Raw genomic sequence first — 18,377 nt, 5'->3', positions numbered from 1 at the left:
ATGATGGTTTTGCAATGTGGTCTGGTTCTTTTTGTTGTAACATTAATACGGTGTTTATTGATTGCAAATGCTCACATTGATCCCACTTTGGGTTTTGTTGAGGTCATGCTAAATCAAACCAGTTTTGAATACCAGAAGCCTTACGATACACCTCTCGAACAACGTTACAGTTACAAAAACGGGACACATCGTTTCTGGGTGTACGCAGACGACAAGCCGCACCATCTCGGCAGCAACACACAACCACGCACCGAAATTCGCATACATGTAATCTTCTTATTTATTTTCCTTTTCATGTGGTGTTGTGTTCTAGGATACATATATGTATCATGCATGTAAAGTAACTACGTCCTCCATACTCCAAAACATAAAACATGACTTTTCTTTTCTTTTATGTTTAACTTCTATAATTAACAGGCCAGATGGGTCAACCCGTTATATATCGACCTGTTTAGCTACATCATTAAGATTAAACCCAAATTTGTGAATTTTGTATTAGGTTCGTGTGTGTATGTATTTGTATCATTACATAAATTTACACCCCTTTTAAGGGTGTGCTTGGTGCAGTTCGGAGCGGTTTTCGGCTAAAACCAAACCGAAAATCAAAACTTTGGTTTTTGGATTTTTTGAAACCATTCGGTTTATCTTTTCCGGTTTTCGTTTTGGTTTCGGTTATTTGTCGTTTGAACTTGGAAATTTTAAGCCGAAAAAAAAGTTGCCAAAAAATAATGAATTTAGGTATAAACAAGTTTGTTAAAATTGTAAAATAATAAACTATTATAAATTTGACCAAAAATATTTGAGTCAAATATTTATTAAATTCTTATGAATTACTTAATATAAAATATTAAAAAAATAAAATTTAGGAATTCGGTTCGGTTCGGGTTTATCCGGTTTTTACAAAAAAAAAAAAAAAACAAACTGCCGGTTTTTGTTTCGGTTCAGTTTTTTCGGTTTGGATTTTACAGTTTGTTGGGTTTCGGATTGGTTTTTCGATTTCTTGCACACCCCTAACCCCATTTTGCATAATTAGAAAGGAGATTCGGTTTTGACACATGCTTTTGATGATTTGATATATATATATATATATATATATATATATGCATGCAGCCAGACTACAGTTCAGGAACATGGCAGTTCGAAGGATTGGCCTTCGTCCCAAATGGAACCAGCGGAGCAACTATAGTTCAGATCCATGGCGCCGCCCATGGTAACACAACATTATTATTGAGGATTTACAATGGAGATATGAGGTATTATAGTGCACCGGTGATAGATACTGGTTTATATGATAAATGGTTCAAAGTTAATCTTATACATGACGTTGATGGAGGGAAAGTAACGGTTTATATTAATAACAAAGTGAGATTGAAAATGCATGATCAAGGTCCAGCCATGTTGCATTTCAAGTTTGGAGTCTACGGTGCACCTAGAAATATTAGCTACTATATGGAATCAAGGTGGAAAGCCATCAAAATTTACAAAAAATGTTAGATTGTGTATCATTATGCTTTTGATGAAGAATGCATCATTACAGCTTGTGAGAACAATTACAATTTGCACGTTGTATGATTGTTTTGACAAGGTTGGAGCTATATGGTTAGTTAAACACGACATAATATGACTAGGGGAGTTTTGCATTTGTCCTAATCAATTATCATATAATCGTACTAGCTTTTGAACCCGTGTATTACACGGGATTTATCAAATAATAAAAATAAAAAGATCCATTATCTTTTTAGATATGAACAGAATTATAGGTAAAAAGAAGATAAAATATATATAGTATGAACAATAAAAAGTCTAAAATCTCAAATTTACAACTTTGATTTTTTTATATACAACATTTGCAAAAATTGTTTTAACCAATTACCCGTGGATAACTATGATAAATGAGATGAGAGATAGTTTAGAGAATTAAAAGAGAAATTATAACTCATTTCTCAAAATTGTTTTGTCCCATGACCCATGGATATGTACGATAAATAAAATGAGAAATTAGAGTATTGAAAATGAAATTACAACCCATATGCCAAAATTATTTTGGCTCATGACCAATGGATGGTTAAAATGAATGAGATGATAAATTAGAATATAAAGGAAATTATAACCCATTTGTCAATATGATTTTGTGTCATAACCCATTTATAGGTAGGATGAATGAGAAAAGAGATTAGGCCTAGAATGAATGTGGGATTACCACATTATTCTCATTATTTTCTTTTATTAGTATAGTTAGATTAGATTATTAATCTAATTAAAAGAAAAGGTTTATAGTTACGTAAATGGTCCTGGTGATTTGCTATATGTAACAGTTTGGACCTAACTTCGAGAAGTACAAGTTTTCGAATATTTGGTTTTAGTTTTGAATATATGCATGCAGCTTGCACCAACTTCTCTTTATTTTTAACAATAAAATACCCCATATGCCTTGCACATAAGAACATCCGTAATGGAGAGTTATGAGGCGGCGTTATGGCCTATAAACGCCCCCTTCCCCGCGCTATGGTTTTTTTTTCGCGTTATACACAAAACGCTGTAAAACGGCTCCAAAATCAAAAAGGTATCCGTTAATATTATCGTTGGGAGCCGTTGGAGATTAAAAAAAAGACTTTTTAAAATATTAACTAAACTATACTATATAAACAAACCTAAACCTCATTTTTTTATATATCCTTTCTACCACTTCTCTAACAAATATATTTTTACACAATTATTTCTATTACAATACTACTAAAATGTTTCCGAAACACAACCAAAATGTTCTCGGTTTCGGTCAATTTGCCCGTCAAGGCAACGCAAGTAACCAAAATCCACAACCGAACCCATCCACCGCCCTGATGCCAACCGTTCCCGTCCCTCAATCCCCGTATCCGTTCGAAGCGCATATGGCCGCGTACATGCAATATCTTAGTTTGGGAGCCCCTTTACCAAATACGGTGCTCGGTTTCCAAATGTCTGGGGGTGGGGCTTTATGATAACACCATGTTTTTGTATAAAACCATAACTCTGACTGGACGCCACGTGTCGCATAGTGCCTGAGGGTAAGACTTTATGACTACATATGATCTAAGAGTATTTTGGTCGTTCTTAACTATTATTATTCATTTTTTTTAAAGTACATCAAAAAAGTAATACAAAATAAATAAAAAGCATTTATTATACTAGGTTCAATTTTCATCTAGATCAATCAAATTGTCCTAGAGCTGATGGCCGCTCTTCTGATGGGTCTATGGTTTTACAAAATCAGTGATCCTTATCAAAAGCGAGATAGAATGGCTAATCCATGGGTACTGAAGGCGCCATATGGGGTCTCCAAAGACAACCCTTGTAACATATAGAAGCCTAAAAGCATCATACGACCTATCTATGTCGACCATACTCTTGATGTTTTGCTTCCTATAATTTGTTGATTTTTTAAAGATGATAAATGTAATTAAAATACGTACTTAATAAGATTTCTTTGACGTCATTTAATGTCCTAATTTAACAAAATGGTGGATTTGATTTTTATTAATTTTGCAAGAGGTATGACGTTATTCCTTGCGGCAACCACCGGAATATTACAAAACGAGTTGATTTAGTTTACAATTTGTTTCATGGCAAACCATATACATTTTGAGACGGCCGGTGAATGATTTTCTTTACGTATTCTATATTAACTAATTACTTTTTATAATCTTATGGTCTACACTGAACATGATTTGCATATTTGTAAGTTATTTATAACTTTTAAGCATGAGGGAGGTGGAGATGATTTGCATATGTGTAAGTTATTTATAACTTTTAAGCATGAGGGAGGTGGAGGTGGTTGATTTTTCATTACTTGCAACACCCAATGAGGGTGTGCCACTTCATCTCATCTAGGGATGGCAAAAAAGCCCGAGCCCGACGGGTATACCCGAAACCCGAAATAAATGGGACGGGTATACCCGAAACCCAATGGGTATGGGCCGGGTATGGGTTAGAATTTAAAATTTTTCGTGGGTACGGGCCGGGTATGGGATTAGATGATACCCGGCCCGATTACCTGAAAACACATACCCGTTTACCCGAATCATATCCCGAAAAATTCTTTGTATTTTATAGATTGTGAAGCATATATATAAAAAATTATAGTGATATTATTTATTTATTGTCATACTTCTATATATATGGTGCATTATATTTAAATTTGTAATAATTGTTGTATGAATAAAATATATAAAATAATTACAATGATTAAAAAAATGTACTTAAAAGTCTCAACGGGTATACTCGATACCCGTGGGTATGCCCGATACTCGATGGGTAATTACCCGACGGGAAATGAGACACGGGTTTACAAACGGGTATGGGCATGGGATTACCAATTACCCGACCTGAATACGGCCCGTTGCCATCCCTAAATTCTCACCACATTCCATCACTAGTGATGGAATTTAGTGGGGGTGGTGATAGTGCGATGGGTTTTGGTATACATACATACATATATACATATTAAATATATATACTAGTTTGATCCTCCCGTGTTACGGGAGTTTATTTAAAGTTTTGTTTTTAATCGTTTTGCTATTTTATGATGATTATTTTATTTTTAACGTAGTTTTGTTTTAATTTAATACATATATATTAGTTTGTTATTATATATTTTAACGTTTGGGTTTTATCAGTTGAAATGTTTATGGCTTTTAGATATTTAACGAACAAACATAAACGAACACGAGCATATTGATTTTTTTTAAATGTACAAACATGAACAAAAATATTTGTCTAATGAAAAAGAGGCGCTGACGTAGGTGACGATGATGGGTAGTATTGGAAGTTAACCAGCCATGGAAATGATATACCAGCAACGAATAACTTGTAAAGCAGATAAATTAAATTAGGGTTTGATAATAAAAGTGTTTATCATTAAATGAGATCTTATAACCCATTTGAGGGCTATTATAGTACGTTTGGTAAGACACATAACCCGTGAAAATTATTCTTTGATAATTAATAGTTATTTCACAAAAAAATGAGATGTTATAACCCGTTTAAGGGTTATCCGGGTTTGGTAAGACCCATGCCCAGTAAAAATTATTATTTGCTTATGAAATAATTTTACAAATAAATGAGATGTTATAACCCATTTAAAGACTATTCGAGTTTGGTGAGACCCATACCCGTCGGGTCAAATGCATGAGAAGCCTTCATTTATAAATCAAGCAATCTGGTGGTTCTAGAGAATGGAGGAACAACCTGAGAGCGACACCTAGGATTTTATGGTAAACAATTATATATATATATATATACACACACACTATCTTATAATAGATATAGGAGGGACACAAAGGTCCTTTTACACAAAACTCATAATTTTAAGAGTTTTACAAGTGAAAGAGCATGATGTACAACCCTTAAATCATTATAGATTTTAAACTCTCAAATTTTGAATTCCCGCTTTTTTATTTGAGAAAGTAACCTTAAAATTCATTTCCCAAACACACACTTGTTCCCTGCCCATTTTCTCTCTTCAAGGTGATCAGTCGGTGGTGTATGGGTTGCTAAAAGACCCTAGCAGTGGTGATAAGCCCAACATCTGAACTCTCTCTACTCACCTTTCAGCTCATCCTTTCCCTCAACATCTGAACTCCAACCATCATCCATTCCGGAGACGGTAGATCTGTCACCACCATCTTCCAGATCTAACGAGGAAGGAGATTGAATCCGCTGGAAAAACGGCCCTATCTCTCCACACTCTGTCTACCCTTGAAACCTTCCATTTTTGACCTCATCTCCTTAAAACTAGGTCAAGATGCCGGCATAGTTTGGCACTCTGCGTTACCGGAAGCATAAGTCGTTGCTACGACATCTTGGGTTTTATTGAGGTACTATCTTTTTTAATTTGTTTACAAACCCCAACTTTACACAACACAAATCCAACGTTTATATCTAATTTTGTGAACTTTATTGTTGTTTGAATCTGGGGTTTTATCTTTTGTTTGTAACCTGGATTTATATGTTGTTCCTCAATTTCTCCAGCAAACAGCGGTTTACGGCGACGATGTCTCTACAGACTGTGAACACGGAGTCAGTAGCAGATGCAGTGAAGCAGTGATGTTGGCTTTGGTGGATTAAAAATAGTAATCCAGTGTTTGGCTATGCTTTTTAGCCATTGATATTCAACACTCATCATACCTTTTTACAGGTAACAGTCATTATATCTTATGAGAGCATATGAGTTTGATTTTCAGAGTTGCAAATTGATGTACATGGTTACTGAATTACTAAACTGGTAAATTTGTGAACAGATTGTGTTTGAAGCTAGCAAAGCGACCAAAATCCGTTCAAAGCATTTGGATGTAAGTTTTTAATTAGATTATATTTGTGATTGGTTTGTTTTTCCATTTTGTGTGTGTTTACACATAAATATTACATTTTTGAGTTAATATGTTGCCATTTGGTATTGTATGAACAACTTAATATTAGGGCTTTAAATGCTTGGTGTTTTTGTGAGCTCGATCATGCACTAGGAGAATTCTATTGATGATATGGAGCTTGAGAGGTTCAGATCTATCATTGATAATATGTAATACGACCATTGTTTGTTGAATTGATCACAAATACAACTATTTTTGTTGGGGATTTTGAGCTCCAATTGTTGCTACACATGTTCAGGTTAATTGTAAGGCCCCGTTACCGGTAGCCCTACTTTGGACGTTGGATTTACTCATAAACGCAGTTCATTATATCAGAGTTAATTAGAAACTTTCGCGGAATAATAAAATAGTCAACCATTCGTTACAATCATCCAAACTTTGTCTTTTTAAAACATAACATATAATATAGTGATAGAACATCATAACAAAATCCTCTAATGCCAGCTTCACCCGATCATGCCACGTGTCCTCCTCAAGCCAACTGCCTCATTCTACTTACCTACGTGTATACTAAAAGTCAGCTACGCTGAGTGAGTTCTAGTTAATCATACAACATATTCATAGTTACATACTTTCATACGTACTCCATACTTTCATACTTTCGTTCATATACTTACTTACTTACTCTCTTCCTTACTATTCATACCTTACGTTTTAAAGAGCATTTCGCCCTATAACCTTCGCATATATTATTAGGGTATGCAACCCTTTAACATTCGCATATATTATTAGGGTATGCAACCCTTTATCCTTTCCTTACCTTTCATTACCATAGCCATACATCTAACACCATACATATCATAGTCGTACGTACTTCCTTATTCACATAAACGTATCATACATACTACACTATACTTTCCTTAGCAATACGTGCAATACCCGAAGGTCGTTCACGTACTATTAAGCATACATACATAACTATCACAATATTCATAAAGACATACACTTACCATTAAGGTAAGTGTATTAACATTCACATCGAGTATGCACACAGCCCCGAAAACATAACAAGGAAGTGGGGCTAGAAACTCACTTGGATCCTGTTGCGTTCGCCGTTAATAGTAATCCCCTTCTTTAATTGAGCACGGCTAACTGTTAAATATATACCTTTGTTAATTAATCTTCTAACTAATTAATGTGGGCTTCCTAGGTTGGGCTCGTTATTTATTTTAAATAGCACAAGGGCCAACTAGCTAGACTGGGTTCTCTAATTATAACATCTGGGCCCAACTGATCAGGCCCAACACCCAACACTAGTCAGCCGAGAACCCTTGGCAGAGAACTCAGCTTGACCGAGAACCTGTTCTGGCCGTGAACTCGTGTTGTCGGCTGAGAACGCTTAGACCGAGAACTCGTTGGGTACCGAGAATCTACCTTGGCCGAGAACTCTGGCCTGGCCAAGAACATCATGGCCGAAAACCCATCATTAGCCGAGAACCCTTAGCCTTGGACTGAGAACTCTCAGGTCATGTGTTCAGCTCATCCTTTTACCCTTTATTCATTTCTATCAGCCCCGTAGTCACGTTTTATAGTTCATATCATGAACTTTCAATCATCATTCATAATCATTCTTACCCGATTACACCCATTACTATCATGGTTTCAAGATCTTTCCCGTTTTAGGCATAAAGTTTGGACATTTATAAGTTTAAAACGTTCTAGGCTAGATCTAGGGTTCATCTATAAGCCGTTTATACCTATGAGTCCATATCATCCATTTAATCATCAAGTTTGTATTTTTATGATATATCTAGACCCAATCTACTCTAGAGTCAAGTTTCATGGCTAACCGATCATAAAAATGTAACTTTTAATCATAGAGAACATACCTTTTGAGGCTTCTTGGTTACGGCTAGCTTGGTATAGGACCTTGAACTCGTTATCTAGCTTGTACGATTGAAGATCTAACGTTTTTATGGTCGATTTAAGGTTTGGATTTGATCTCGGTTTCTTAATATAGGCGGCGGCCGAAAATGGAAAGGATGTAGGTGTGTTTAAGGTTTAGAGAGAGAGGAGAATATTCGTTATTCGGACAACAGGTGAATAAAAGTTAGATATGATTATCATTATTGTTATTATTCTTTGTCATTTGTCATTATGATCATTAGGCTTGTAAACAAACCAACACACACAATTGGAGCGTGTTGGTTTAACTTTAAGCAAACAAATGATCATAGACGGACGGTTAAACGAACAAAGTTTTCTTGTTCGTGTTGTTCGTTAAGAGAATGAACTTGTTCATTAACAGTTAATGAACAAATATAAACATACACAAACTCAAAGCACATAAATGAATGAATATGAAAAAACATAATGAACGAATATAAACAAACATAAACTAATGAATATAAATGGTGTCGGTAAACGTGATTGCAATTCTTTATTAACCATTGTTTAACCATGTACAATTTTTACAAAAAAAAAAACATTTTAACAATTGTCTAAATCGAACTCAAGGCTTTCATCAAAGCTCCAAAATTATCCAAAACCAAAAGATTAGTAGGTTATATAGAGATTAGAAGATTAAAAGGTGATTTATTGTGATTTAATGAAAAGTAAAAAAAAGTGTAAAATTAACAGGCTTTGACGGGTTTAGCTGCAATTTTCTTTAAGTAGCAATAGTGTTCTTTGCCTTTTGATGTATGCTTTTCAAAGTGTTATTTTCCATACTTATTTAGCCTGTAAGTTCTACAAGCAGCAGTAATTTTCTTTGCTTTTGGTATATGCTTTTCAAAGTTGTTCTTTTCAGTAATTTGCTTTTAAAGTTCAGCAACATAACCAGAGAAAATTTCCCCATTTCGTGTATTGTCCTTGCCTGCTTTTGTCTTTGAAAACCAACAGAATAGACCTGCTCCTGAGATCCTTAGATAGTTGGAACACATTTAATGCGCATCGCCTGGAATTTGCGTCTAGGCGCCAAAGCGATCGCTTTTGAAAACTATGGTATTTTCATTCTTTAAATTATTTTTTCATAAACTTTATGAAATCTTTGTTTAAACAATTTTATAAACGAGATCAGAGCAGCTCTTGCCCTCTCTATGTGTGTGTGTTTTGTTTATTTCTATTATTTTTAATTTAACTAATTAAACCATTGCTAAAGAGAAATTATTTCTTTTAATTACTTTTTTATTTGTGATGAAGTGGATTAGAGTTCTAAAAATCGGTTTGTAAGCGAGCGGAATGTACTGGCTAGCTTTGTGAACGAGCCAGTTTTGAGTGATTTTTTTGAATCTTTTTTCGAACCATCTTTTATAATTTAACTTTGTAGGGTCAAATGAGATTTTTGGCTAACTTTATTTTTGTAAGAGTTGACTTTCTACACCTTGTTGACTTTATATGGGTCAGTATGGATGTCAAAAGTAGACTGGTCATTGTACAAACTGATTATTATTCTCTCTATTCTTTGGTCAAATATAAGAAGTCAAAATTTCTGACTTTTATATTCAATTTGGTCATTGGTGCCAAAGCTTGGCGGGCTGTTTTACAAACTGTTTGTTGTTCTTACAAATGTTGGAATGAGGTTAAGAAATCCTACTAATTTTTTACTTTTATGTTGAATTCGGTCATTGACACATGTAACGCCGCATTCGACGCGTGGAAATGCAATTTGAAGCCCATACACGTGCAACTCAGCATTGGTTCGCACGTAACAGACACGTTACCGGTGCATGTACTTGTTGGCTCTTACAATTCTTTAGTTTGGACTGTTGGTGTTAGGGACCCAGTTAATACTACTTACTTTGGTCACCCTTTTTATGTTTTTGTGGTAATTTTATGATGAAATGTATATATTATTATTATTATTTTAGTAACTACATCATTTCTCTTAATCACGAACAAATCTTAAAATAATTATTTATGTTATTACGGTTATCGTAACGAACCGAACCGATGCCCCTATATTCTTGTCGCGTTATATATGCAATACACCGACTTTTTTTATAATGCATCGCGCGGGTTTCCAACTAGTATATATATATATATAGGGAGAGGATCATGAGAGAACTCCATTTTATGAAGAGAATTATAGAACTAATAATGAAGTATTTTTAATTTAATTAAAAAAAATATTTTTAAATTTTTTTTTCTTTCATCCTTCTTATATGTTGTTATTCTTCACCACAAAAAAAATAAAAATAAAAAAAATAAAATAAAAAATAAAAAAAAATTAACGAGTAATGCATATATGCAATACACCGACTTTTTTTATAATGCATATGTGCAATAGTGTGCATTTTGATATTTGAAATAGTGTTGAATAGCATATATATATAGTTGTTTGTATTGTTTATTTGCAATAGTGTCATATTATATATAAAAATTAAAAAAAATCGATATAGTGCATATGTGCATTAGTGTTGTATTACATATATGCGATAATGTGTTTTGCATACAATTATTAGTGTCGTATTTGCATATATTCAATAGTGTGTATTGGATAATGCAATTGTGTTGTATTATATGCAATAAAACACTATTGTATATATGCAATAGGCATTAGTGCACATATGCACTACAGTACTACACCGACAATTTTTTTTAGTATCAATATCATCTTATTAGAATGAGGAAAGAAAAAAAATCACAAAATAATTTTTTTTAAATAGTTAAAAATAATTATTTACTAGTTCTCTCTTTAAGAGGAGTTATCTCTAGATCTCACCCCTATATATTTATATATATATATAGAGAGAGAGAGAGAGAGAGAGTTTCATCACTCAAACTCACTTATCCCGTGATCACCATCACGCAAACCATCCCATCACTCGTGATGGATGGTCCATCACGGACTACCCTGTCCCCTCTAGTATAATGAACCTTTTTAATTTAATTGTTTTTTCATGGATATTGCGTTTCAATTATTTTCTTATATTTAAAACTTTCATCCTTTTTTCCTTTCTTTTTTTGTTTCGTCCTCATTTTTCACTGCTATGATAAGTTAATAACTACATTATCTTACACGCTATCCCTATGTCACATTACTCTTCCTGATTCACCTCTCTCTCATGCCGTGACTACACCCACCGCCCTAATGCTCTCTCTTTTAGCCTCCTTTTTCTTTGTGGTCATTAGCAACGTTAGGAAGCCTCCCGCTCAAAAGATGTTATGAAGCAACTATATAGTTTAGTTTGGCTACATTTGTATTCATTTTTGGTTTATGTTTCTTGTATATAGTATATGGACACAAGTTAAATTACTTTTTAATAATTATACATACCCTGATCGAATACTATTGTAGCTACAAGGTTTATGCCTAATGACAAATGAAGTGAAATCATAAATAATTATTGAAGCATATCTTGACCCCCTTTTAGGCTTATAAAAAGCTTTTAAAAATATGGAGCCAAATACAATTGTCCAACATTAACCCCAAAACAGACGGCTCCATTTTTAAAATGAATATATTTCGATTTTGGTACTCCGTATAATTTTAGTTTTAACTTTTATTTTCTTATTTAATCTATTTCTTTTATTTATAATTATTTCACTCCTTCCGTTTTTATATAAAAGGTTTATCATATAATCTTTCATACATGCTTCTGTTATCTTGGATATATTGTGATAATAATATTATTTTTTATTTTATACAAAAGTTGTACAAAGTTAGTTTTAGTTTATATGTAAAATTTGTAAATACACTTGCTAAGTGAATAATAAGTATCCTATCACCAAAATAAAATAGTTTTAAAACTAAACTAGAATATGGTAACATATAGAATTCAAGCAATTATCAAAATCTATAAAAACTCCTTAGCTAATAAGATAACAATGATAAAAGAGATATGTTAACAAATTAGAAATTATGCTACATATATTGCTAATTTGTCCCTTTTCATGCAAAAGATTCAAGCCCGTCCATTATTTTATAGAAAAGGAATAATTTTTTTTTTTTTTGTATATATATGGAGTGATATGCAACCACATAAGCACTCACAGAATAACTATACATTCTTCTATTTTCTTGAGAGAATTTAAGATGAAGGTTTTGTATTGTAGCCTGCATGTTTTTGTTATAACACTAATGGGGTGCATCTTGATTAATGATGCTCACATTGATCCCACTTATGGATTTGTTGAGGTGAAGCTCAACCAAACTAATTTTAGATACCAGAAGCCTTACGATACACCACTCGAACAGCGTTACAGTTACATAAACGGGACTCATCGTTTCTGGGTGTACGCAGATGATAAGCCACACTATCTCGGAAGCACCACACAACCGCGCACCGAGATTCACATACTTGTAATCTTCTTCTTTCCTTCTTTTTCTAATTACCACAATGTGTCTAATACTAAGGGGGTGTTTGAGATTCCATATTTTCCCTACTTATAACTTTTTATTAAGTTAATAAGTTACAACATTGTAACTTGTGGAACTTTTCCTCTCACATCAAAAGCAATCCCAAACACTTTATTACTTTTCAAAAAGTTAATAAGTTATAAGTTAGTAAATAAGCAATCCCAAACACCCATTAAGATACACCTGTTGGGTTCAAGTGTTCAATGGGCCGTGTTTGATGCTTAGCGAGTCAAACCTGACATGAAGTCAAAAAATTTAATCTGACACTAAGTGATCTCGACAATTGTATCAGACACATGAATCCAAACATGACATGAGTTTTCATAGGTGGACACAAATGCGACTAATTCATTTTTATTTATTTCTTTGTTTTTTTATATTAATACTCTAAAATTACAAATCTTCGTATAATAAGTGCTTTTGAACTATAAAATATGTTTTTCTTTTCACTTTTATTTTTTTTTTCTTCTATATTTTGATGTGATATGATTGATATACAAGACATTAGTTTTTTATAACAAATTAAACAAGCTAAATGGGTTAACCTGTTAGATCTATCAGTTTATTAAATGCAATTTTGGGTTTGACCTGACCCGTATGCATTAACACTAAACCCGATTCCTGAATATAGTGTTAGATTAGTGTCGTATTTCCGTGTCATTACATAATTTTACATCTCTTATTTGGGATGACCAAAAAAGTGATCCGACTTTGAGAAAACTTTTCATGATTTATATGCATGTAGCCGGACTACATTTCAGGAATATGGCAGTTTGAAGGGCTTGCATTCGTCCCAAATGGAACCAGTGGTGCAACTATAGTTCAAATCCATGGTGCGGCCCATGGTAGCACAACAATAATTTTGAGAATTTACAACGGAGATATGAGGTATTATAGTAACCCAGTGATAGATACTGATTTATATGATAAATGGTTTAAAGTTAATCTTATACATGACGTCGATGGAGGGAAAGTAACAGTTTTTATTAATAACCAAGAGAGATTCAAAACACATGATCAAGGTCCCGGCATGTTGTATTTCAAATTTGGAGTCTATGGCGCGCCCAAAAATATTAGCTACTATATGGAATCGCGATGGAAAGAAGTTAAAATTTACAAAAAATGTTAGTTCTATGGTTTAAAAAAAATTGTACCCTTTTTATAAAATCGGTGTGTATCTTTGTGTGTTAGATAAGGTTGTTAGAACATTTGCAGACTGCATTAATTGTTTTGACAAGGTTGCAGGCATATGGTTAGTTAGACGCGACATAATACAATGTTTTTGTGATGGCAGAAGACGGCAAAAGGGGACTTTTGTATCTGTCCATATCAACATATCATGGTAGAATCATATTCATTTAACATTTTAACCCATCAACTGTCTCAACTGTTTTTGTATAACTAACTATAGCTTTTAACTTTGAAAAACTTTAAACATACTCTAAAACTAATAACCTGTTTTAGCAGAACTAAGTACAACTATTAACTTCCTAAATCCTTAACATAATCTAAAACTAATAACTTTAATATAGACAAACAGAGAAACTAAAAAAGAAAAGTGATTTCACTATAAATTATAACTTATAAACTACAAAGATAAATGAACACACCCTAATGGCAAAGCGGTCTGCTCACTGACATAAAACTTGTAGTCTAAACGAATAGGTTATCAAATGCTCATGATAATTAACACGAGAGCTATATTCATGATTATTCATTCATTTGATAAATTTAAGGATACGGATTTGTTCACTAAACTTTTATTTGTTTATTACTCTAGAAATCCTATAAGAGTAGTTTCAAAGTATGAGAGCTTGTTGGGGGACAAGTACCTAATCGGGCAAATTTATAGGTTTCGATTCGATGGATGCACCTTTAACTTCAATTTAACGGTTTTCACACAGTTTTTGAATATGTTTTAAGGTTTTGATTTAAATGATACATGCACTTGTACCAACCGATGTTGATATATTAAGGACACATTTGGTGAATACATTTCTACACACTACTATAAATTTTTTAAACTTAAAAATGAACAGATTAAATCTCTCTATTTCAATTCATGTAACAAATTAGCTAGGTTTATGCTTTTACAAGTATAAATTTCTTTTAAATAAATTGAAATTTAATAATTCAAAGTTTGAGATAAATATAACAAATTGACATTTTTAGTTTTCACTTTCGTTATAAATAACAATCTCACTTTAATAAAAATTTAACTACCATCTACCTCTAACGAACTACCTATTGAATGACTTTCATCTTAATCGATCAAAATTTTATAAATTATTTTGAATCTACATAATAGAAATATACATAATTACTTTTCCATGAGTGAAATTGCATTACTATTATTATTATTATTATTATTATTATTATTAGCCACATCCGTAAAGATTATTACGTTCTAATTTTCCAAATTTTTTTTTTCTGCCTGACATGAAACTGCATAAAATCGTTAAGAAATTGGACGACTTGCAGGATGTGACGCTCAGTTAGCAAATGATGGATTTTTGTTTTAGGGGTTTAATGATATTGTAGCCTCATATATATATCTCACACACACACACACACACACACATACATATATAAAATAATAATAATAAACATTAACAAACAACATGCGATAAATATTCATCGCCCCCCCGCACCCCCCCCCCCCCCCACAAAAATGCCCTAATATCGCCTGGGAGGCGGTGTTGTATATAAAAATCGGCCTCGTCGCCCCTTATTACTCGTCCACTAAGATGACCTAAGTATAACCTAGAAAACCATAAAAATTTAATCAAATATAATCATATTTCACAAAACAATAATCTTTTATTATACATTTCATTTAAAAATAAAAACATCCCACAAAAAAATCCCAATATCACTCACGAATTAACTTAAAAATAATAACCCGAAAAACAAAAGACTCACAGAGTTAAAGGTCAACGCTACAATTCAGTCAACAAAACCACAAATGAACCCTAATTATTAACACTTTGGCAAATCAGAAGGTGGTGGAAGCAGCTTCTGGTTCGCCAGCTTCCCATCATTCACCACCCACGCCATTCTCAACCCCCAACTCAAATGTATCTCAATATGACAATGCATGAACCACACACCTGGGTTATCCGTCCTAAACCGGATAGCCACCCACCCGCCCGAAGGCACACCGACAGTGTTTCTTTCAACAGGATCAACAAGGTTATAGTTTTTTGGGTCACTGGAAGCATTAAAGTTTCCAGTACCTTGTCCCACCACGTAAAAGTTAAACCCATGCAAATGTAAAGGATGGTTTTCGGCCCCGAAAATGGTGGTGCCTTGCATCACAAGCTCCACTGTGGTGTTGTAAGGTAGCACCACCACCTTCGTGCCGTGGGACACGAAGGTGTTGTTCGGTGGTGGGCCCGTATAGTTGAATTTTTTAACTGGGAATGATGGGAAGTCGGTGGCCGAGACGCTGGTCAACTTCCCGGAATACCGCGCTTGGAGAAGCGCGGTTGTTGGGGATGTGAACGAGACGTTGTTGATTGACGCCGCGAATTTGGTCCCGTTGGGACCTTGGCATGTTTGATTCTTCGGGCACGGGTCGTTCCCGAGCCCGACCGTGAAAAAGAAGTTGTTTTGCACGGTTTTCGGGACGTTTATGGGAAACCGCGCGTTTGCCAGACTGCGGAACTTATTGGTCCAGTTGGCGACGTATGACGTGGCGTTGATTCCGGGAAGTGAAGGTAGGGGTAGGTTTTTAATAGTAGTGTTGGTTAATGGTGTGTTATTGGTGTTGTATTCGAGAACACCCGCGACGGTGGTGTTATCGAAGGTACTGGAAGCAGCCGTGGAATAGGGCCGGGCCGCCATCAGGAACATAGTGTTTGAGGTGAGGTTTTTGGTTTTGAGAAGGACATTGCTTGTTTGGCCCGGTGTGATGAATATGGTGTCGGTTTCGAATGGTTTAACATAGGTTGCATCCGCATCAACGACAGTAAACGTATGGTTTTTGATCTTGAAAAATAACTCGTCGTTGAGGGCAGCGTTGATCAAACGAAGGAGGTATGTCTTCCCGGGCTTCACCTTTAGCCGAAATATTTCTGCATATTCATTAGCAAAATGTAAGTTAAAGAGGTTTGGGTGGTTGGGCCTTCGGGTCAAAGTAGCCCGGCCCGTGTTGACTTTATCACTAAATTACCCGTTTTGACCCGTTACATGTTTTCTAGTAAAAAGATGGAAATTAGTATGATAGAAAAGAATTAGATACCCTTTGGTGAAGAACAGTTGTATAACGGGCCAGGCAGCCCGTTAATGGTATAAGCGTCTGAGTTATTCGGGCCAGCTCCAGTCTGAAGGGATTGGTTGATCACGGCTTCTGTATCGGTCTTCCACCACTCCCCTATTAACCAAACACCATAATTTAGTTCAACAAAAGCCCGTTGGCCCGTTATCTAAAACACAAAGTTTAGTAAAGTACCAAATATGATCGGGACTTCCTTGTACGGTTTAACAAACGGGTATGAAGTGTTACGTCTAGGGAGAATGACAATCGGGCCATAAAGGGTAGACCTAATCCACGAAAAATGGGCGTGGTACCAAAGTGTCCCTGTCTGTCCGATAATGGTGAAGTTGTAAACGTATGACTGGCCTGTTTGGATCGGGCATTGTGTTATGTATGCTGGCCCATCAGCCCATCCAGTCCGAAGCTGTCGAATTCCATGCCTAGACATATCAAACAAATAATATTAATTGTATGTGTTCATTTAGGTAAACGACTAAACTCAAATTATAAAACAGGTCGACGAAAGTACCAATGGATACTGATATTGTTCGGGACATGATTCACAACTTTGATCACCAATCGGTCGCCTTCCCTGGCGATAATCCTTGGGCCCGGGAATTTCCCGTTGACGGTTATTATGCTTTTTGTTTGACATAATCTTGTCACATTTTGCATCCGAATCTGAAAACGCATAAAAGCGAACATTTAAGGTTAATGTTACAACCTATAGCCAACATGAACCTTGTAAAACTTACATTAAACTTATAGTGTCGGGTAACACCGGACGCATGTTTAGCTATTGCCAGGTCAGGGTACAAGCAGATGAAGCATGATAGGAAAACAAAAGCAGCCAAGAAAGATGATGGTGCACCCATGTTGATTGTTTTTATCAAAAATGGATGTAGTTGATGGTTTGAACATTTGGAGAATAGTGAGTTATATAGGGATATATATGTATGTATGTATTTTTATGTCTAATTGTGAAGAACACAAATTCACCTACTGCATGTGGACCAATAGGTCATAGAGTGGTGTTAAAGTCAATTTATCTGATTTTGACTTCAATTCTGTCATTGTCAACACTCCTAATCTCAGTTGACCATGATTCCCTTGAACGAAATCGTCGTTTGGCGATATTGGCGTTAATGTTACCAACATGACACGAAAATAATCAGATTTAGGTTTTGTTTGGGTTAACATTGAACAGGTATATATAACTAGAATAGATACAAGTATATATTTTATAAGGTCAAGATGTCAACCAGTTGGGCTTATAAAATATATGGATTACATTGGTCGTGATATTTTAAACGTGTACATGTTATATATGTCGGATCATTTTTTGACGTGGATAAATATACGTGTTGTGTTCGGTTTTATATATTCAACCTTCAAACCCGAATTACGTAAATTA

At 34.5% G+C, this 18,377-nt stretch overlaps 3 protein-coding genes across 3 annotated transcripts; 2 read left to right on the top strand and 1 right to left on the bottom strand.

Annotated features, from left to right (window-relative positions):
• Positions 1-1,626, top strand: LOC143563904 (citrate-binding protein-like). The gene is made up of 2 exons (XM_077051336.1): positions 1-267; positions 1,111-1,626. Exons 1-2 carry the CDS (start codon positions 1-3, stop codon positions 1,492-1,494), a joined length of 651 nt encoding a protein of 216 aa, XP_076907451.1. The 3' UTR covers positions 1,495-1,626.
• A 10,732-nt stretch (positions 1,627-12,358) lies between these two features.
• Positions 12,359-13,843, top strand: LOC143563883 (citrate-binding protein-like). Its single transcript, XM_077051323.1, has 2 exons — positions 12,359-12,648; positions 13,451-13,843. The coding sequence occupies exons 1-2, from the start codon at positions 12,382-12,384 to the stop codon at positions 13,832-13,834; spliced, it is 651 nt and encodes a 216-aa protein (XP_076907438.1). The 5' UTR covers positions 12,359-12,381; the 3' UTR covers positions 13,835-13,843.
• Positions 13,844-15,684: 1,841 nt separating this feature from the next.
• On the bottom strand, positions 15,685-18,081 carry LOC143563882 (laccase-17-like). Its single transcript, XM_077051322.1, has 5 exons — positions 17,719-18,081; positions 17,493-17,644; positions 17,159-17,403; positions 16,949-17,080; positions 15,685-16,781 (listed from the first exon to the last, which is right to left on the bottom strand). The coding sequence occupies exons 1-5, from the start codon at positions 17,836-17,838 to the stop codon at positions 15,685-15,687; spliced, it is 1,746 nt and encodes a 581-aa protein (XP_076907437.1). The 5' UTR covers positions 17,839-18,081.
• Positions 18,082-18,377: the final 296 nt, after the last annotated feature.

The sequence above is a fragment of the Bidens hawaiensis genome, unplaced genomic scaffold (genome assembly GCF_021521415.1).
Source record: "Bidens hawaiensis isolate Kalapana, Puna unplaced genomic scaffold, B.hawaiensis_p1.1 tig00021582_1, whole genome shotgun sequence".
NCBI lineage: Eukaryota > Viridiplantae > Streptophyta > Magnoliopsida > Asterales > Asteraceae > Bidens > Bidens hawaiensis.
This window is presented reverse-complemented; position numbering and strand designations above follow the sequence as displayed.

What these genes read in the sequence shown, in the direction of transcription:
- LOC143563904 (XM_077051336.1), top strand. Translation starts at nt 1, where the DNA reads ATGATGGTTTTGCAATGTGGTCTGGTTCTTTTTGTTGTAACATTAATA. An exon ending in GCACCGAAATTCGCATACAT is followed by an intron (nt 268 to 1,110) that starts GTAATCTTCTTA and finishes ATATGCATGCAG; the next exon opens with CCAGACTACAGTTCAGGAAC.
- LOC143563883 (XM_077051323.1), top strand. Translation starts at nt 12,382, where the DNA reads ATGAAGGTTTTGTATTGTAGCCTGCATGTTTTTGTTATAACACTAATG. An exon ending in GCACCGAGATTCACATACTT is followed by an intron (nt 12,649 to 13,450) that starts GTAATCTTCTTC and finishes ATATGCATGTAG; the next exon opens with CCGGACTACATTTCAGGAAT.
- LOC143563882 (XM_077051322.1), bottom strand. Translation starts at nt 17,838, where the DNA reads ATGGGTGCACCATCATCTTTCTTGGCTGCTTTTGTTTTCCTATCATGC. An exon ending in GGAAGTCCCGATCATATTTG is followed by an intron (nt 17,081 to 17,158) that starts GTACTTTACTAA and finishes TTTGGTTAATAG; the next exon opens with GGGAGTGGTGGAAGACCGAT. An exon ending in CAACTGTTCTTCACCAAAGG is followed by an intron (nt 16,782 to 16,948) that starts GTATCTAATTCT and finishes ATGAATATGCAG; the next exon opens with AAATATTTCGGCTAAAGGTG.